This window comes from Brassica napus, chromosome A4 (assembly GCF_020379485.1).
Source record: "Brassica napus cultivar Da-Ae chromosome A4, Da-Ae, whole genome shotgun sequence".
Classification (NCBI taxonomy): domain Eukaryota; kingdom Viridiplantae; phylum Streptophyta; class Magnoliopsida; order Brassicales; family Brassicaceae; genus Brassica; species Brassica napus.
Genome location: NC_063437.1, coordinates 11,806,478 through 11,829,134, shown reverse-complemented (window position 1 = coordinate 11,829,134; position 22,657 = coordinate 11,806,478). Strand labels below are relative to the sequence as shown.

The 22,657-nt window shown below is 33.7% G+C and overlaps 1 protein-coding gene across 1 annotated transcript; it reads left to right on the top strand.

Annotated features, from left to right (window-relative positions):
* The first annotated feature begins 4,138 nt into the window (after positions 1–4,138).
* On the top strand, positions 4,139–7,201 carry LOC106448439 (bZIP transcription factor 29-like). The gene is made up of 4 exons (XM_022718829.2): positions 4,139–5,344; positions 5,445–5,577; positions 5,667–5,751; positions 6,070–7,201. Exons 1-4 carry the CDS (start codon positions 5,313–5,315, stop codon positions 6,273–6,275), a joined length of 456 nt encoding a protein of 151 aa, XP_022574550.1. The 5' UTR covers positions 4,139–5,312; the 3' UTR covers positions 6,276–7,201.
* The last annotated feature ends 15,456 nt before the right edge of the window (positions 7,202–22,657 follow it).

The following is a 22,657-nucleotide window of genomic DNA, read 5'->3' as shown; positions in this document are numbered from 1 at the left end:
TGGTGTGTTATTGAAAGAGTAATTCAGTTTTCTTCAGATTATTTTGGTTATTTTGGTAACAAAATCCGAGACTGAACCGGATCCATTTCAGTATCAGGTTTAAGCGGATCTTCTTTTTTTAAATTCACCATCTCTCTTATAACCAATCAAAGTGCCAACTAGATAATTAATAAAAGTATTAATTTTATTTAAACAAAACCATAAATAATCAAAAAAAAAAATGATGCCACTAACAAAACCGTGAATGTTAAATTCTAAATCCTAAATCCTAAACCCAAACTCAAAACCCTAAATTATAAACCCAAACTCTAAACCCTAAATCCTAAACCTAAACTCTAGGTCATAAACCCAAACCTTATACTTTTAAACTCAAATCCTAAACCATAAATCCTAAATCCAAACACTATATATCCTAAACCTGAATCCTAAACCCTAAACCCTAAACCCAAAAGGTTTGAATTTGGGTTTAAGGTTTACGGTTTGGTTTATGGTCTAGGATTTGGGTTTGGGTTTAGAGTTTACGGTTTGGGTTAAGGGTCTAGGATTTGGTTTTACAGTTTGGGTTTAGGGTTTAGGATTTGGGTTTATAGTATAAGGTTTAGGTTAAAAGTTTACTATTTGGGTTTAGGGTTTTTTTAGGCATAAAATATTTTTCAACTATTTTAAGTTTTTTAAACAAAATTTAATATTTCTTTATTAATTATCTAGGTGGCACTTTGATTGGTGGTAAAAGTGGTGGTGAATTTAAAGGTTCACCATAGGGGGCCGTACATAAGTTTTTTCCATTAAAACACACTTAACAAATTTTGGTGGGTAATTTTATGAAATTTTCTATTAATAATAAAATGTTCTTTGACATTTCAAAAAATTAAATCCAACATTTTGAAAATCAACAAATTTCGTTTAACATTCCTTTTCTTGTGAAGTTTGTTCTTCATTTATACAGTTAACTGTAATTACTGATCTCGATAAAAAAATGTAATTCCATATCTTAATTCGTAATAAAACTTTTTGGCCAAAAAATAGTTAAAGGTTAAATGCATGGGTCCCATGTGCGGAGTCAATGTCACATCCCCCTACACTTAAAAAATATATTTTCCGATCGTTTCATGGAGATTCCATTTTTCTTGTTAATGTTTTTTATGGAGATTCATAGACTCAGAGTAGAAGAGAGATTGGTAGAAAACAATTTTTTTAACACCTTCTCTGGATCTCGAAATCTAGCAGTATAAAAACATTAATGAAAATTAGTTAAACCAGTGGATCAAGGAGCTTACACGGAAAACAAATTTTGACATTGAAGATAACTGGACAAAGAACTTATCCAGCCTTTCAGTGCTCATGCGAAAGTGGAAGCTGACGCCACTAAACCGTTCCCTACTGTACTGGAGCTTGTTCGCCAGAGTGGTGCTACATTCCGTGTGGAAGTGGAATACCCATGGCTACCTCCAACATGTTCTCATTGTAAGGAGCTTGGGCAAATTCTAAAGGACTGTCTCGAGATCAAAAGACAGTGGGTCCCCGTAAACAAAAAAAAAGGGAACTCGAGAGGCCTCTACAAATTCTGTGTAGGTTGTGGTTACCATCCATGAACCCAACTCGAGTGCTACTACCCCTATTGAGGAGCCAGTAGATGTATCGCCAGAGTCTCAACCCCCCCCCCCCCCCCTTTGCACCATTGAAAACGGCATGTCGTTATTAAATAAGTTTAGAATTTATTAGATAGGTTTTACTATTAATTTAGAAGTTATTAATACCGTGGATACTTGCGTTTTGAATTAACAATATATTTAAATTAAATGATAATATTGCATAAATGTTTTTATAGAACCCATGCTCGTATGTAATAAAGAGCTTATGCTGCATATACGTGTAATTATCTTGCAAAATATATTTGTGCATTGGTGTATTAATACTTTGAAATAAAACCTTTTACCGTACAAAGGGAATCGTTCAATATTTTCAAATATCAGAGTGTTCGTTTATTCAAATAGCTAAGTAGGAGTAATATATAATAATATGTTTGCGCTATTGTATGAAAAAAAGAAGAAGTTAAGAACACTATTTATCGTGAAATCATGGACTTTAAAAAATAAATTGATGTAAATGGGTAAAGCAAATAATTATTCTTATGTTTTTTTTTGCTAAAACATTATTCATATGTTAAATGCTCAGTATATTGTTCATCAAATTAGTGAATTCAATTTTGCATTCACTGTATAATATTATACATTTTATATGTACGTTCACTATAAACCTATTGGTTCATATAGTTTTTTTTGGTTTTTACGGGCTATTTTGCACATTAAAATAAATTAAAACATTTTATTGTATTTTCGATACATGTAAATCCAATTAAAATCATCGTTATGTTGATTTACATTAATTTGTTATACCGGCATGATCGGATTGAATATCAACAATATCATAAGTGTTGTTTTATGATGTATTCATAAGACGAAGAACACGACATTATTTGTGTATTAAAATAGAAAAGTATATTACTAAAAATATTATTTTTAATTTGATCTAAAGATTAGACGACTATATTCCCGCATGTTTATGAGTTACACCAAAAGCCCATACAATCTCCAAGTTAATGAAACGCCGTGTTTTGGACGCGAACAAGTGTGGCCTCCGCAGATCTCAACTTAGTGATATGAAATTCCATGTGGATGATCTAGGCGTGAAAACATCTTTTTTATAATAATAGATTTTGGCTTCCCATTTAATACACAACCAATTTCATACCAAAATAATATATAAACTTTTATAAATCGCAAGTTTTACACCTCCATGACGTCAACTGTCGCTAGTTTATAGTAGAAAAAGTTTCCAAAAATACCTCATCTAATTTTCGTTTGCTATAAAAATATATATAAACAATTTTGGTTCCCCGTTTTATACCCACTCTATTTTTCGATACCCAATTAATACCTAAACTTTTGAAAATCAAAGTTTTACATCAAAAAAAAAAAAAAATAGAAAGAGATGAAAATAAAATTGCATTACACTGCATACATAAAACAATGTAAATTGAAAACAAACAAAATGAGCTGACAAATAAAGTGAGCATTGAATTTCCATCCAAATACAAATTCCACGATTTATATTACAAATCTAAACTAAAACTCTTAACGAAAAAATACTTTTTTTAGAAAGAACATGACTTACCAAAATCAAAACAGCTATCTCCAAAGGTTCTCCCACTTCTCTCTAAAGTAAAGTTCTTCAGAAGCTTCAAATCTATTCCGTTTGATTCTAATTTAGATACCTTGTCCATCGCTCACTTCAACCGCTCCATAGGAGATGCAGACTTCGCTATTGATTTATCTATCTATGGTGTTATGTGAATCTTCTCTGATTGGAAAATGATCTAGTAAAGGGTCTTCCTTCGTTTCGACTTCAGCCTCCTCATATTTAATTCCGGTGAAGCAAGGCCTCTCTGTCTTAAGTATCAACGGGTAAGGTGGAAAGCAATCTATGAGAGTACAAGACTTAAGCAAAGTTTGATGAAGCGCAGCCATGGACAAAGCAACGCCGGTGGTATGTAATTGCATCGGTGGTGGTAAAGTAGTTTCGGAGTTTCCTCTTTCTTGCGGTGGCACGTGCACGCACGTCTCAATCAACTCAACAGTATAATATCAAAGGATGGTGTCTTGGGTGTGTGCATGTGAGACGCATGTCTTCTTAGGTGGTATGCAAATTAGTAAATTGAGTCAATATATTGGATTTAGTTTACTTTTGGGCTTTTCATTAAATCAAGTTGTAATGGAGGGAATATGGGTTTTTCTATGCTTGTACTATGTCCTATTGAATTTCCTTCGATGAAAATAATGTTGACAAAAAAAAAATTCCCTCCAAACGTTTTTTTTTACGCATTTACTAAACCAAGTTAGTTAGTAAACACAAACTGAAAATTTATAGGTTTGTTTTTCTGAATCAAAATAAAAAAAAATCTTTAAAACATCACTAAAATGACGAAATATCAAGTGAATCTACTCGTAAAGTTTCGGGCCTACTTTGCCTAAAATCTCCTAAAGACAATAAATTATGAGATACTCCTTTTACGGGTCATTGTTTTCTTCTCTTATATAGTTTTAAAAAAAAAACTTAAGAGATAACAACATCACCTAGTTAACGAGATATCAAACACATCATATACTTTTGAATCGTCTTGCTTATCAAGCACATCATTTACTCATTTTGTACATTATATTTTTCCACTTAAACTGTAGTTCATGTGTTTAACAATATCAATTAAGTTATATCAATTTTTTTAAAAAATGTTGATGTCATTAATTTTACGGTTTAAAATTGTAGAAGAATTTTCTAAAAATACATGGAGTAATTTCTATTTGTTATAATAATAGATAAACTACTTTGGCTTCCTGTTTAAGAACAACATATTTTTGATACCCAATAAACTTTAAAAATCGAAAGTCTTACACTACCAAACAAACGACGTTTCAAGGAATTTGTTAAAGCGATTGACATCGTCAGTTTGGCAGTGTATTACTTCGATATCGGAAAATAGGTTGTGTATTAAACAGAACAAAAATAGTTTATGTATTACAAGAAATGGAAATTTAGTTCAGATATTTTTAGGGAATTTTACCTTTCAAAATCACCAGATCTCGTTAAACATTCTCAATCTTGTGATCAGTAACGGTTTTCTCAACTTAAATTTATTTATTAGATAAGAAAAATATTCATAAATACATACAAAATAATAAAACAACAAATTATGTAAATAAAATGATGAGAAAAACGACCAATGTAATTCTTGCCATCTTTAAATCTTTGTCACATTATGAACACTAATTCTATGTGTTGTATTACATCGTCTTTGTTGCAATTTAGATTTTATATATATTCTTCAGGTTTAGAATCCAGGGGCATTTTCTTCATTTTACGGTTGATCTTAATTCGTAATATAACTTTTTGGCCAAACACACTTAGCAGTGAATGACACTTGTAAAAAACTTTAAATGTGATGATGACAAAAACATATATTTTCATCTTGACCAATACAAGATTCCTAACTAGTCTCTTTTGTCTTTTTTCTATGATGACAAAAACATATATTTTCATCTTGACCAACACAAGATTCCTAACTAGTCTCTTTTGTCTTTTTTTTCCTATCTTTTCGGAAATGAACAGAAACCGTAAATATAAATACCTAGCTCGTGCAAGTATCATGCAACAAAAGCATTTTCGAAAGCCATAAACTATTTGAGGTGTAATCTCCTCTTCCTAGCTCTGGTATATTCTTTTCATTTTCGATTGCCGCCTCTGACGAACTGAAAGAGATGGCAGAATCTGATCCTAAGCATCTCAAAATGTAATCAATTGATCTCCTATATATAGCTTAGCTTAGATTGTATAAGTATTTGTTTTTGTGACATTTATATATACCCATGTGATCATATATATCATTTCAGAACCTTGTCGAACCGGGAATCAGCTGCACGTTCAAAGGCGAAGAAGGCGCTGCACGAGTCCGAGTTGGAAGACAAAGTCGAGACACTTGAGACTCAGATTGATATATTGACTGCCGAGCTCAAGCTTGAGAAGGTGATCACCATCTTACTTGTCACGGTTTGTTCCTGTGAGATAGATTTTGTTAATTAATAGCTTGTATATTATATTCTGGTTGTATGCAGAGAGGAAGAATGACGGCGGATGACGAGTGCGTGCAATTTAGGATTCGTCTTCATGCAGGGGAGGCGCATGCACGACTTCGTGAAGGTACTCTCATCTATATTTTGTGAGGATGTCAGATATAGTTTATAGGGTTTTGACGAGACTTTTCATCCATGGTTACTTGCATGATCTGATACCCAGTGGTGGAAACAACTTTAAGCTTTATTAATACTTTTGTTACCATTTAAAATATATATATCTTACTCTCGAATTAAAAAGCGAGCGGTTGACCATTTATTAAGTGCTACATCTTTCTTAATTACTCATAAATCTTCATTACTAAAGAAAGGTGTAAACATATATGTATTGTAAAAAGATAAGATTTTTGAATATGATGTATAAACGTGGAATCTGTGGTTGCAGACTTGATCCAACAATTGAATGGAGAAGTTCGTCGGCTAATAGAAGAGGCGAGTGTGCAGAGAGAAGAGATGAGTAGGCTAAGAGAAGAGGTGAGCGAATACCGGAGGAGGGAAAGTGAGAGAATGAACGCAAACATGTTGGATCAACTCAACATCAACCAGCAGTTTCAAGAGAAGCCGCAGCAGACAAATTATAATTTCGAATGAAGAATTGCATCATGATGATCATGGATCCAAGGAATTGGCAGCTTTGGTATCCAGGATTGATTGAAGTAGTATTAATATATATATATATATAGTTTAAAAATAAAAGTTGTTTGAGTTTATATATTATATGTGCAAGAGAGTCATGCTAAGATATAAAAAAGAATCAATCCGAACTTCGGAAGGATTTGAAAAGAAATTCAGACAAATGTGATCTCTGTGTAATGTCTTTTCTCATCCAGTTGAATAAAAAAAAGGAGTCTGTTTTATAATGGGAATGTGCACTGTTTTTTTTTTGTCGTCTGCATTGTATAACTATAAAAAAAACTATAATTTGACAAATGACCATATAAAACTCATGGCTACAGTATTGTGTGTATATTATGTAAGCTTACAATTCATAAACCATTCATTTTTATCTCTTTCTTCTTTCTTTGTTTTTCCCCCATCTATTTCATTTGAACTATACTTTTTGTATTTTTTTTTGGCAGCAAACGGCTATTCTATTACTCAAACTTGAGGTGGTCTGGCTAGACAGATCGGAAAAGAACAACCAATACTTTTTGTATTAATACAATCAAATCAAGAGATTTTATATTTCTACATATACTATAGTTTAAAAAAATTCAAACCGATCGACATATGTTTTTAAAAAAAAAATCAATAAAATAAAATTTTAACACAAAAGTTAAGTACTATTCTATATCAATATTCTAGAATAACATATATTTATATATTTTTTTTTTATAAAATGATGATAAATTATGTACTTTTAAAGTGAAACTATGGTATATCAACGTCATACATGATATAAATGTTTTTCGAAAAGATATATATTTTCAAAAAGATATAATATGTTTTTAACGTTAGATATAAAATGTTTTAAATGAATTTTTATTTCATTCTAGACTATATGATCACTAAACATAGAATAGTTTTTAAAAAAAAATCAATAAAATAAAATTTTAACACAAAAGTTAAGTACTATTCTATATCAATATTCTAGAATAACATATATTTATATTTTTTTTTTATAAAATGATGATAAATTATGTACTTTTAAAGTGAAACTATGGTATATCAACGTCATACATGATATAAATGTTTTTCGAAAAGATATATATTTTCAAAAAGATATAATATGTTTTTAACGTTAGATATAAAATGTTTTAAATGAATTTTTATTTCATTCTAGACTATATGATCACTAAACATAGAATAGTATATTAAACTCTCTCTCTCTCTCTCTCTCTCTCTCTCTCTCTCTCTCTCTCTCTCTCTCTCTCTCTCTCTCTCTCTCTCTCTCTCTCTCTCTCTCTCTCTCTCTCTCTCTCTCACTACAAGAAAACAGCGGTATTCTGACGGACGTTCCGATGGAAAATGAATTCCTCGGAATATACCGAGGAATTTCCGAGGCAATTCCGAGGAAACACAAAATTTGGCTTCCTCGGAATTTCCTCGGAATATACCGACGGAATTCCAAGGAAAATTCATCTCGTCGGAATATTCCGACGGAATACCGAGGAAACTAGTATTCCTCGGAAAAAACCGATGAATTCTGAGGAAATATTATAGACGTTAGAGAGCCGTTGGAGAGCCGTTGGGGGATTTTAAAAATTCCGAGGAAATTCCGACGAACTAGCCGTTTGCATCGGACTTCCGTCGGAATTTTCTCGGTCCGTCGGCAGGATTTCAACTATAAATACAAGCACCCCTCTTCCTCTTCATTCACTCCATATCTTCATCCTCCCTCTCACTTTCTTTACACACGAATTTGATTCATAAAAAACATGTCTTCTTCAAATTATTTTCATTCTTGGATCGATCGACCTCATTTGGATCCGAACACGAGATTGCTTACGGAAGAATACCAACAAGGTATAACCGAATTCATGGGGTTAGTTCACCGACAACCGGAAGCAAAAACAGGTATGTTAAGATGTCCTTGCTCTAATTGTAAAAATAAAAAAGTTATTAAACAATGGGATGTTTGGACTCATCTATATTTGAGTGGGTTTACACGAAGTTACAAAATTTGGTATCATCATGGAGAATCTGATTATGCACATAGTAGTACTAGCGAACCTCAGCCAGCGGTTAGATTAGAAGATCCAATTAGAACGGATGTAGATTACGGTGTAGGTACTGAGCAGATGGTAAATGATCATTTTAGAGGGGAAGATTTACCCAATGCCGAAGCTAGGAGATTTTATGATATGTTGGATGCTGGAAAGCAACCATTGTACGAAGGTTGCAGAGATGGTCATTCAGCTTTATCATCTGCTACAAGATTGATGGGCATTAAGACGGATTATAATTTGGCTGAAGACTGTGTGGATGCGATTGCTGATTATGTAAAAGGTATTCTACCCGAAGATAATGTAGCTCCTGGCTCATACTACGAGGTTCAGAAACTCGTAGCTGGTCTTGGTTTATCGTATCAGGTAATAGATGTATGCAGAGACAACTGCATGATTTATTGGAGGGCGGATGAACAGCGGGTTTCATGCAAATTTTGTGGGAAGCCTCGTTATAAAGATACGAGTGGAAGAGTTCCAGTACCATATAAAAGGATGTGGTATTTGCCTTTGACGGAAAGGTTGCAGAGGCTGTATCTGTCTGAACGCACAGCGCAACCAATGAGATGGCATGCGGAGCACTCAACAGATGGTGAGATCAGACATCCTTCAGATGCAAAAGCGTGGAAGCATTTCCAATCAAAGTATCCCGACTTTGCGTATGAGAGAAGAAATGTCTACCTTGGATTATGTACTGATGGTTTCAGCCCGTTTGGCAAGAGTGGAAGACAGTATTCTCTATGGCCAGTCATTCTTACACCATACAACCTACCCCCAAACTTGTGCTTGCGACGAGAGTTTTTGTTTCTCTCGATTCTCGTTCCCGGACCAGAGCATCCTAAGAGATCACTTGATGTGTTTCTTCAGCCACTAATATATGAGTTGCAACAACTATGGGCTCAAGGTGCTGAAACATACGATGTTTCGTATAAAGAAAACTTTCAAATGCGGGCAGTACTAATGTGGACAATAAGTGATTTTCCAGCATATGGTATGTTATCTGGATGGACAACGCATGGAAGGCTATCATGTCCATATTGTCAAGATAACACTGATGCTTTCCAACTAAAACACGGAAGGAAAACGTGTTGGTTTGACTGTCACAGGAGATTTCTACCACCAGATCATCCATATCGTAGAAGTAGGAATTTGTTTACGAAGAACAAGAGGGTTTTGACAGTCCACCTCCGGAAATTCGTGGGAAAGATTTGAAGACACAACTTAGAGATTTTGGTGCAGAAAGGACGCCAGACGTCGGTGGACATGAGCATTTTCCGGTAGATGGTGTTGGAAACCTACATAACTGGCACAAAAAAAGTATTTTTGGGATCTGCCATACTGGGAGGATCATCTACTAAGGCATAATTTAGATGTCATGCATATTGAGAAGAACTTTTTTGACAATCTCATGAACACGATCCTTAATGTTCAAGGTAAAACAAAGGATAATTTGAAGTCAAGACTGGATTTAGTCGATATATGTGCTCGTTCAGAACTTCATGTTGATGAGAGTGGTAGGGCTCCTTTTCCCATATACCGACTTGATGCAGCGGGAAAGGATGCGTTCTTTGATTGGATTTCAAACGATGTGGAATTTCCAGACGGTTACGCATCTAATTTGCGTAACTGTATCGACAGAAAGGAAGGAAAGTTTACTGGCTTGAAAAGCCACGATTGCCATGTAATGATGCAGCGCCTCCTTCCGTTTGCCTTCAAGGAACTATTACCACGAAATGTTCATGAAGCAATTGCAGGGATAAGTGGTTTCTTCCGCGATTTATGCACGAGATCAGTGACTCTTGAAGGTATTGAAAATTTGAAGACTAACATAGCTGTGATTCAGTGCAACCTTGAGAAGATATTTCCTCCCTCATTTTTTGATGTTATGGAGCATCTTGTTATTCACCTGGTAAGAGAATTGGAACTTGGTGGTCCTGTGCAGTATAGATGGATGTATCTGTATGAGCGGTATATGTTCCATTTGAAGAAGATGGTGAAAAATTTAAGTAGGGTGGAAGGTTCTATAGTCGCACAGATGATCAATGAAGAAACTTCAAACTTTGCCGAGTACTACTTTCCAGCAGAAGTTCAGACCAAAAACAGAAGACCTGCTCGGCATGATGATAGAGGCGAACGGGCAACATATCATTGGAAGGTTCCAGACATTTTCACAGACGTTGGACGACTTAGCGGAAAACCAAAGGACCGTCGACTTACTGATCAGGAGCGCAGTCATTTGCAAACATATTTACTCACCAACTGCGAAGATGTTCTTCAATATGAAAGGATTTTCATGGCAGAAAAGCGGTTCGAATATAGATACGCTACAGAGGACGAACTAGAAGAAATGAAGCAGAGAGAATTTGGTGGATGGATGTTTACTTATGTGAGTGATGGTTTGGCCAGAGGTGAAACATTTGACGATTGGATACGCGAGATGGTCGTTGGACCAAACTTTGTTGTGAAGTCATATCCGAGATTTTGTACTCGAGGATATGCATTCACAACTCAGAAGAGGAGACGTTCGAGTACGACTTACGATGCTGGTGTTTGTTCTGCATCAGGAGATGATGTTACTACGGACACATAAATGAGATTTTGGAAATCAAGTATTTGGGTATGGTTGGATTGCGCTGTACTGTTTTCTATTGTGATTGGCACGACAACACTCCAGATCGAGGTGTGAGAACAGATGCATTTGGTGTTACATCAGTAAATTCAAGACGGAAGCTGCAATATTATGATCCTTTCATTCTTGCTTCTCATGCCGATCAGGTTTGTTATATCAAGTACCCCCGGGTAAGGAACAGAGATGATCCATGGGTTACTGTTACAAGACTGAACCCGAGAGGCCGAGTTCAGGGAAGTTCTGAGCTGGAAGACCCACTACAACCAAGCACATCCGGCAACTTAAGTGCAGCAGAAGATTTAGGTGGAGTTGGCCTTGTAGTCGATTTAACCGACTTCGGAGAGGAAGCCGCCGTTCACGTAGAGGATGAACCAGTGATTGGAGAGTTTCACCAAGATCCAGATTCAGATTCATCTGGTGATGACGACTCGGAAACAGACTAGCGTCGACCTTTTATTTTTTTTTTAAAAAAATATAAATACCGAGGAAATTCCGAGGGCAGAAAGGTTTTTCTCGGAATTTCCTCGGAATAGATCTTGTCGATTTAGGGATTTGATTATACATTCCTTTTCCTCGGAATTTCCTCGGAATTTTCCGAGGAAATTCCGACGAAGATAGAGTTTTCCTTGGAATTCCCTCGGAAAATTCCGAGGAAATTCCGAGGAACTTGGGGTTTTAAACCGAAAACAACATTTTACGGATTGAATAACACGTATATAACCTTCATTAAGTGTCTTAACCAGATTATGAAGTCAAACTTTGGTGTTTTACCCAATAACAAACACTTTTACGATTGCATGAACGAAAACCACACAACATAAGAGAAACACTTATACACTTTAACAAATGGTAAAGGAAATACTTACAATTATTTTTGAAATTTTGTTATTTCATGGTTTATGATCATCTATACAAAGAATCCTCAATGGTATGCATTATAATTGTATAAGAAATGAAATACGGCGAAAATAATCGATGTTTTGAAACCCCAAACCCTGGTTCCTCAGAATTTCCTCGGTAATTATCGAGGGTATTCCGAGGAAACCTGGTTCCTCGGAATATTTTCATTTAACCGGGTAAACCAAGCCGCCAAATATTTCGCGAAAATTGAATTAATGATTTCCGAGGAAATTTCGACGGATATAGTAAATATTTCCGAGGAAATTCCGACGGATAATTTCCGTCGGACCCCTCATTTTATTAGGTCGAGCCCGACCTTCTTCCCCATTTCTCTCCGCCGCACTCTCTCTTTCCCCCTGCGATTTCGTCGACTCCTCTCTTCTCCCTTGCGATTTCCGGCGCTTTCTCTCTTCTCCCTCGCGATTTCCACCCTAATCCTCATGTATGAACCCTATCCCACTCTTTTAGGTTAGATTTGTATGGTTTTTAAATAGATTTGATGATTTTGGAATGAGATTTATCGATTTTGTTAGGGTGAATGGTAGATTTGTGTAAAATCGAGTTTGATTATGTATTTCACTTGATTTGAATTTTAATTTTTTAGTTTTTATTAATTTTGTGGTTATAAAAATCGAATTTGTAATTATATATATATATATTGAAAACGTTTTTTGTATATAAAATCTATTTTTTGCATTTTAAATTCATTTATATATTTATTAAACATTTTTAAAATCTATAAAACTTTTTTTAAGATTAAAAATCATATATATAATATTAAAAATCATTTTTTTTGTGGTTATAAAACGTTTTATGTATTTTATATATAAAATATAAATTTCTATATTTATTAAACATTTTTAATATTATGAAAACTATTTTTTGTAATTAATTAACATTTTAAATATTTTTAAAACTATTTTTCGTAATTATTAACTGTTTTTGGGATTTATTTAAACTATTTTTTAAAATTTTAAACTATTTTTTATTTATTAAAACTTTTTTTATTAATTATTAAACTATTTATATTTTTGTGATTAAAAACTATTTTTTTAACTATTTTTTATTTAAACTGTTTTTTTTAATTAAAATTATTAGAACTAATTTTTAAATATGTTTTTTTTTAATTTACAGGTCTAATGATGATCAGATCCGGCCTCGCCAGCGTCGTAGCCGGGGTGGTATGGGGAGCCAGTCTCGGGGTTCGTCCAGCCATGTTGAGGATTCCGTTTCGCCCCACAGCTCCTACCATACATCTCCCTCTCCATTACTCGCTCCTGCTGCTCCCGCTCCCGCTGCTACACCCGCTCCTGCTCCTCCGGGTCCTCCAGGAGTGATGAGTGTTGCGGAGTTGGTTCGACAGCCCGGTCGTGACCATCTTCCCTATCTCACTGAGTATCCACATGGACATGGTCAAACATGGTAATTTAACTTTTATTTTTTTTAACTATTTTTTATTTAAACTGTTTTTTTTATTAATAATTTGTTTTTTTTATTAGGTTCAACCGATCCGGGAACGGGATCAGCGCATGGATCAACCGTATGATGTACTCGGCCCTCGACAAGGGACATCCGACTTTCACTCACTTCCCTCTCGAGAAGCAGCATCTGTGGTTTCGTCAGTTTGCGGTAAGTATTCAAATTTTTAACTTATATTTTTTATTTATTAAAACTATTTTTTGTAATTATTAAACTATATTCTATATTTATTAGACATTTTAAATATTATTAAAAATATTTTTTGTAATTATTAAACTATTTTCTATATTTATTAGACATTTTAAATATTATTAAAACTATTTTTTTTAATTATTAAACTATTTTTTAATTATTAAACTATTTTTTATTTATTAAAACTTATTTTTGTAATTATTAAACTATTTTCTATATTTATTAAACTATTTTTTATTTATTAAAACTTTTTTTTGTAATTATTAAACTATTTATATTTTTGTGCTTAAAAACTATTTTTAAACTATTTCAGCAAGAATTCAACTGGAATTCCGATGATACGCTCTCTATCTATCACCATTTTGTCCATAAAGTTATGGACAACTATGGGAAGCAGATGTACGAGTGGAAGAAGAAGTGGGAAGTAAATAAGGTAGTTTTTAATTTATTAACAATTTTTAATTTATTAAACTATTTTTTAAATTATTAAACGTTTTTTTTTTAAATTAAAAGGTCCCAAAGTCGATGAACGACACGGTCTGGAAGGAGTTGTGTGCGCATTGGGATAAAGAAGAGACGAAAGAAACGTCTTCCACCAACTCCAACAACCGCAGGAGCGACCGTAAAGGAAAGGGCATCTACAAGCATAACTTGGGTGCTCAATCTATTGCCACTCTGGCGGATCGCATGGTAAGTTCAACCGCTTTTTCTTCAATTATTTAAGTTTCAGAATTTTATTTTTTGTGCATTTTTTCAAATTTCTAATGTTTGTTTAATTTATTTTTTTTCAAGGCGGAAGAAAATGAGGGCGGCCCGGTTGATGATCTCGCCCAGGTGTATGACGAAGTGTCTCAGCTTCAAACCGATGATGACGATTCGACGGCCTCGACCAACTTGTCCCGGGTTCGAATCAACGAAATCGTTGAATCGGTAAGTTTTTTTTTTTTAAAGTTCAATTTAATTATTTCTTGATTTTTATTTTATCATCAATTTATATTATCTAAATTTGGTTATTTATATTTCAGTCGGTTCCAAAGAAAAAGGGACGTTTGGTCGGTTTGGGTCGTCGCTCCCGGTCGGCTGCTCCTTCTTCTGCACCACCGGCATATGTTGATCCAGAAGTTCTTACGGCTCAGCTGAAGGACAAGGATGATCGGATATCTGCGTTGGAGACCCAGATGGCAGCTCAACAGGCGGGCTATGAGACCCAGAAGAGGCTGAACGAACAGATGATGGAGATGATGAAGAGGATGTACACGAACGAGGTGTTCCCGAACATTCCAGACCAGTAGTTTTTTTTTTTACCAAAAACTCTGAATGTTTTATTTAACTTTGAATATTATCTACTATGTTTTAATGTTTTATGTTTTTTTCAATTTTAATTTTAATTTTAAATATTCGAATTTAAATTTAAAAATTTTAATTTTTAAAAATAAAAATAATTTTTAAAAAAAATTAATTTTTTCGAAATTCCAAGGGAAAGCAGTTCCTCGGAAAATTCCGAGGAACTTTCTTCCCTCGGAAAATTCCGAGGGAAACATGTTCCTCGGAATTTTCCGAGGGACTGAAATTCCTCGGAATATTCCGAGGGAAGAAAGTTCCTCGGAATTTTCCGAGGGACAAAAGTTCCTCGGAATTTTCCGATAAACATTCCGAGGAATATTTCGTCGAAACTTCCGAGGATTGGACCATCGGAATTCCATCGAAATAATCCGAGGAAGACGTCCCTCGGTATATTCCGAGGAACCTTCCGACGAACTCTGTGTCCTCGGAGTTTCCTCGGAATTTTGTTTCCTCGGAATTCCGTCGGCAATATCCGACGGAATTCCGAGGAAATATGATTTTCCGAGGAGATATTTTCGACGACTTGTTTCGTCGGTATGTCCTTGGAATAGCGTTATTCCGACGACATACCGACGATTTTTTCCCTCAGTATGCGGATGTTTTCTTGTAGTCTCTCTCTCTCTCTCTCTCTCTCTCTCTCTCTCTCTCTCTCTCTCTCTCTCTCTCTCTCTCTCTCTCTCTCTCTCTCTCTCTCTCTCTCTCTCTCTCTCTCTCTCTCTCTCTCTCTCTCTCTCTCTCTCTCTCTCTCTCTTAGCGGAAGAACATCTTTATCAAAAACTTTAACTATGTGCAATCCCAAACCATTTCCAAATATAGAACTAATTCACATTATTATGTAGTATTATTTTAGTGTGTTACATTCTATTGTAAAACCATAGATTATAAATGTAAGTACACAGTAACTAAATATATAGAATGTTTGTTGTTATGCTATTAATATGGATCAATTTTTCTATACTACTTAAAAAAACACTCTAGTATATTATAGTTTGTCAATGTGGATAACGCGTCAAAAAAACGGTCATGAACTTTAAAGAAACTTTTTGTCTATTTTAGTGACAAATTGACTCATTATGTGTATATGACATTAACCTTTTTATAGTGAGGGTAAACCTTCGGTTATTTTGCCTTTATCCAAATTATAAAAAAGAATGAATAAAAAAAGTCAAAACTAGTGTGCTGGGACGTTGCTTTTTCCGACCAGTGATCGGGGTTTGGTCAACGTTTCATGTGAAGTCTTCATGCGCCATTGATTTGAGTGAGAAGTAGAAGAAGAAGATAGATTAAGCATCCAATAACCTGTTCTTTTTGGAATATCAATTAGTGTGCATTGATCTTACAAATACTATTTACCATCGAAAGCTTCCAACTCTTAGGGTTTTTGGAGCTTCGTCTTCCCTCAAAAGTTGCGACTTTTCTCGAAGATCATATGGATGGCAGTGGCACTGATACTAATATGATGCAGAGAGCTAATTCTTTATCTTCCTCCATCCCTAAACAGTCAATTCCGATAAGCACTAATCAGCACTTCAGCACTTGGTAAAATAAGATCATGTTAACAAAAATAAATTAGAGATGTGTTTGGTTTAGTGATCAGACCGATTCTAGGAATCTATTAATAATATATAAAAAATCGTAAAAATACACCAACTAAATTTTTGCTATCCAATTTTTGCTATCCAGTTTTTAATACCTAAATATTTTTGCTACTCAATTTAATATTCAAACTAATTATTTTACTCATTTAATACATTTACTTTTCAAATTGTGCTCATTTAAATATTCAAACTATGCTAATTTTAATACCCAAATATATATAATTTATGTGATATACAAAATTTATATAATTTCCATGTATTCTCCTCTCTCTCACCTGTTATGATTTTCTTTCGGCGACCAAACCCTAATCCCAAAAGAACTAAGCTTTTTTTATTCAATCTTATAATAATAAAATAGAACCATAAATTTCTTTGTCTCTCTGTCTCCTGCTTTATCTGAGAATTAGAAGAATCAACGCAGGTTCGTTTTTTTTCTTTGTCCAACGATAAGATTATATTAATAACAAAGTTACCATGCTACAAGGAACAACCGCACTTCATCTGCTCTATACCACCATATATACGAAGAAAGAAAGACTACAAATCACCTACAGGAAGAAATCAGCAAAAGACTCCAATTCTCCATCCAGCGTAACTCTTCTTCTTCCCAAAACATTTGGCCGACACATACAAACCTGAAGGCCCACTTAGAGGGAACGGTTTTCATTAACAAACAATTCAAATAACCAAGGAGGATGATCAGCTGCAACATATGGCCGTACCAACCCTTGATTAGTGACACTTTGAGTAGTGAAAGCCGCTCCTCTGTTTGCCTCACGCAAAACCACAAGCAGGCAAAGCTTCTTGAAGTACCTTTCCAATTTCCGAAGATTGGTATTGAAAGGAAGGCCAAGCATCCGGTCTAGAAACAGCTCCGAACAACTCCTCACATTCAGCTGCAAATACCACTTTAGACTGTCTTTGGCTCCCCACATTCATTTGTTTTCTTTCGTCTTCACTTCTTTTTCTTAGGTTTTTCTAAAAAATTGGTAATCGATTCGAAATCAATAGAAATTTATTTTTAGATTTTTTCGTTAACTCATATTTTATATGCATATCTTCTGTCGTTTTTTGTTTATTGTTTTCTATAATTTCTTGTTTTTCTTATTCACTTACATATGTGCTTTTATGTTTACAGATGGATTCACCATCATCGTTAGATTGAGAAACCATAACAATGAAGATGAATGTTAACCTGTTAATGATCGTTGTATTTTTAGTAGTGGGGAGATGCAACAATCCCACAATAATACGAATTTTGTCATATTCAATTGCTTATATGGTTTAATTCGTGTTGACGAGTACTCTAGTACTATCATGGACTTTCTATTTCAGTATCCTTTTAAGTTTTAAACTAAGTTTTGTTCAAATTTGGTGTGTTATTGAAAGAGTAATTCAGTTTTCTTCAGATTATTTTGGTTATTTTGGTAACAAAATCCGAGACTGAACCGGATCCATTTCAGTATCAGGTTTAAGCGGATCTTCTTTTTTAAATTCACCATCTCTCTTATAACCAATAAAAGTGCCAACTAGATAATTAATAAAAGTATTAATTTTATTTAAACAAAACCATAAATAATCAAAAAAAGAAAATGATGCCACTAACAAAACTGTGAATCTTAAATTCTAAATCCTAAATCCTAAACCCAAACTCAAAACCCTAAATTCTAAACCCAAATTCTATATCCTAAACCTAAACTCTAGGTCATAAACCCAAACCTTATACTTTAAACCCAAATCCTAAACCATAAATCCTAAATCCAAACACTATATATCCTAAACCTGAATCCTAAACCCTAAACCCTAAACTCAAAAGGTTTGAATTTGAGTTTAAGGTTTACGGTTTGGTTTATGGTCTAGGATTTGGGTTTGGGTTTAGAGTTTACGGTTTGGGTTAAGGGTCTAGGATTTTGTTTTACAATTTGGGTTTAGGGTTTAGGATTTGGGTTTATAGTATCAGGATTAGGTTTAAAGTTTACTATTTGGGTTTAGGGTTTTTTTAGGCATAAAATATTTTTCAACTATTTTAAGTTTTGTAAACAAAATTTAATATTTTTTATTAATTATCTAGGTGGCACTTTGATTGGTGGTAAAAGTGGTGGTGAATTTAAAGGTTCACCATAGGGGGCGTACCTACGTTTTTTCCATTAAAACACACTTAACAAATTTTGGTGGGTAATTTTATGAAATTTTCTATTAATAATAAAATGTTCTTTGACATTTCAAAAAATTAAATCCAACATTTTGAAAATCAACAAATTTCGTTTAACATTCCCTTTCTTGTGAAGTTTGTTCTTCATTTATACAGTTAACTGTAATTACTGATCTCGATAAAAAATGTAATTCCATATCTTAATTCGTAATAAAACTTTTTGGCCACAAAATAATTAAAAGTTAAATGCGTGGGTCCCATGTGCGGAGTCAATGTCACATCCCCCTACACTTAAAAAATATATTTCCCGATCGTTTTATGGAGATTCCATTTTTCTCGTTAATGTTTTTTATGGAAATTCATAGACTCAGAGTAGAAGAGAGATTGGTAGAAAATAATTTTTTTAACACCTTCTCTGGATCTCGAAATCCAGCAGTATAAAAACATTAATGAACATTAGTTAAACAAAATTATTACATGGAGCTCGTCAGCGCCAGGAGGGGGATTAGTCCTTTGGGCCTAGAAAGCCTTTGGGGAAACCCTGAATTCCTTAAAATTCAAAAAAAAAAAAAAAAAAAAAACAAGTGGATCAAGGAGCTTGCACGGAAAACAAATTTTGACATTGAAGATAACTGGACAAAGAACTTATCCAGCCTTTTGGTGGCTCATGCGAAAGTGGAAGCTGACGCCACTAAACCGTTCCCTACTGTACTGGAGCTTGTTCGCCAGAGTGGTGCTACATTCCGTGTGGAAGTGGAATACCCATGGCTACCTCCAACATGTTCTCATTGTAAGGAGCTTGGGCAAATTCTAAAGGACTGTCTCGAGATCAAAAGACAGTGGGTCCCCGTAAACAAAAAAAAGGGAACTCGAGAGGCCTCTACAAATTCTGATCAGGTTGTGGTTACCATCCATGAACCCAACTCGAGTGCTACTACCCCTATTGAGGAGCCAGTAGATGTCTCGCCAGAGTCTCAACCCCCCCCCCCCTCCCTTTTGCACCATTGAAAACGGCATGTCGTTATTAAATAATTTTAGAATTTATTAGATAGGTTTTACTATTAATTTAGAAGTTATTAATACCGTGGAAACTTGCGTTTTGAATTAACAATATATTTAAATTAAATGATAATATTGCATAAATGTTTTTATAGAACCCATGCTTGTATGTAATAAAGAGCTTATGCTGCAGATTCGTGTAATTATCTTGCAAAATATATTTTTGCATTGGTGTATTAATACTTTAAAATAATACCTTTTACCGTACAAAGGGAATCGTTCAAAATTTTCAAATATCAGAGTGTTCGTTTATTCAAATAGCTAAGTAGGAGTAATATATAATAATATGTTTGCGCTATTATATGAAAAAAAGGAAGTTAAGAACACTATTTATCGTGAAATCATGGACCTTAAAAAATAAATTGATGTAAATGGGTAAAGCAAATAATTATTTCTATGTTTTTTTTACTAAAACATTATTCATATGTTAAATGCTCAGTATATGGTTATCAAATTAGTGAATTCAATTTTGCATTCACTGTATAATATTATACATTTGATATGTACGTTCACTATAAACCTATTGGTTCATCTAGTTTTTTTAGTTTTTACGGGCTATTTTGCACATTAAAATAAATAAAAACATTTTATTGGATTTTCGATACATGTAAATCCAATTAAAATCATCGTTATGTTGATTTACATTAATTTTTTATATCGGCATGATCGGATTGAATATCAACAATATCATAAGAGTTGTTTTATGATGTATTCATAAGACGAAGAACACGATATTATTTGTATATTAAAATATAAAAGTATATTGTTAAAAATATTATTTTTAATTTGATCTAAAGATCAGACGACTATATTCCCGCATGTTTATGAATTACACCAAAAGCCCATACAATCTCCAAGTTAATGAAACGCCATGTTTTGGACGCGAACAAGTGTGGCCTCCGCAGATCTCGACTTAGTGATATGAAATTCCATGTGGATGGTCTAGGAGTGAAAACATATTTTTTATAATAATAGATTTTGGCTTTCCATTTAATACACAACCAATTTCATACCAAAATAATATATAAACTTTTATAAATCGCAAGTTTTACACCTCCATGACGTCAACTGTCGCTAGTTTAAAGAAGAAAAAGTTTCCAAAAATACCTCATCTAATTTTCGTTTGCTATAAAAAAATATATAAACAATTTTGGTTCCCCGTTTTATACCCACTCTATTTTTCGATACCCAATTAATACCTAAACTTTTGAAAATCAAAGTTTTACATCAAAAAAAAATTAAAAAAAAATAGAAAGAGATGAAAATAAAACTGCATTACACTGCATACATAAAACAATGTAAATTGAAAACAAACCAAATGAGCTGACAAATAAAGTGAGCATTGAATTTCCATCCAAATACAAATTCCAAGATATATATTACAAATCTAAACTAAAACTCTTAACAAAAAAATATTTCTTTAGAAAGAACATGACTTACCAAAATCAAAACAGCTATCTCCAAAGGTTCTCCCACTTCTCTCTAAAGTAAAGTTCTTCCGAAGCTTCAAATCTATTCCGTTTGATTCTAATTTAGATACCTTGTCCATCGCTCACTTCAACCGCTCCATAGGAGAATCAGACTTCGCTATTGATTTATCTATCTACGGTGTTAGGTGAATCTTCTCTGATTGGAAAAATGATCTAGTAAAGGGTCTTCCTTCCTTTCGACTTCAGCCTCCTCATATTTAATTCCGGTGAAGTAAGGCCTATTTGTCTTAAGTATCAACGGGTAAGGTGGAAAGCAATCTAGGAGAGTACAAGACTTAAGCAAAATTTGATGAAGCGCAGCCATGGACAAAGCAACGCCGGTGGTATGTAATTGCATCGGTGGTGGTAAAGTAGTTTCGGAGTTTCCTCTTTCTTGCGGTGGCACGTGCACGCGCGTCTCAATCAACTCAACAGTATAAGATCAAAGGATGGTGTCTTGGGTGTGTGCATGTGAGACGCATGTCTTCTTAGGTGTTACGCAAATTAGTAAATTGAGTCAATATATTGGATTTAGTTTACTTTTGGGCTTTTCATTAAATCAAGTTGTAATGGAGGGAATATGGGTTTTTCTATGCTTGTACTATGTCCTATTGAATTTCCTTCAATGAAAATAATGTTGACAAAAAAAATTCCCTCCAAACGTTTTTTTTTTTTTACGCATTTACTAAACCAAGTTAGTTAGTAAACACAAACTGAAAATTTATAGGTTTGTTTTTCTGAATCAAAATCAAAAAAATCTTTAAAACATCACTAAAATGACGAAATATCAAGTGCATATACTCGTAAAGTTTCGGGCCTACTTTGCCTAAAATCTCCTAAAGACAATAAATTATGAGATACTCCTTTTATGGGTCATTGTTTTCTTCTCTTATATAGTTTTAAAAAAAAACTTAAGAGATAACAACATCACCTAGTTAACGAGATATCAAACACATCATATACTTTTGATTTTGAATCGTCTTGCTTATCGAGCACATCATCTACTCATTTTGTAAATTATATTTTTCCACTTAAACTGTAGTTCATGTGGTTAATAATATCAATTAAGTTATATCAATTTTTTTAAAAAATGTTGATGTCATTAATTTTACGGTTTAAAATTGTAGAAGAATTTTCTAAGAATACATGGAGTAATTTCTATTTTTTATAATAATAGATAAACTACTTTGGCTTCCTGTTTAAGAACAACATATTTTTGATACCCAATAAACTTTAAAAATCGAAAGTCTTACACTACCAAACAAACGATGTTTCAAGGAATTTGTTAAAGCAATTGACATCGTCAGTTTGGAAGTGTATTACTTCGATATCGGAAAATAGGTTGTGTATTTAACAGAACAAAAATAGTTTATGTATTATTACAACAAATGGAAATTTAGTTCAGATATTTTTAGAGAATTTTTCCTTTCAAAATCACCAGATCTCGTTAAACATTCTCAATCTTGTGATCAGTAACGGTTTTCT

Coding starts and splice junctions, on each gene's coding strand:
- LOC106448439 (XM_022718829.2), top strand. CDS start 5,313: ATGGCAGAATCTGATCCTAAGCATCTCAAAAT. Junction 5,345..5,444: donor GATCCTAAGCATCTCAAAAT/GTAATCAATTGA, acceptor ATATCATTTCAG/AACCTTGTCGAACCGGGAAT. Junction 5,752..6,069: donor GCATGCACGACTTCGTGAAG/GTACTCTCATCT, acceptor CTGTGGTTGCAG/ACTTGATCCAACAATTGAAT.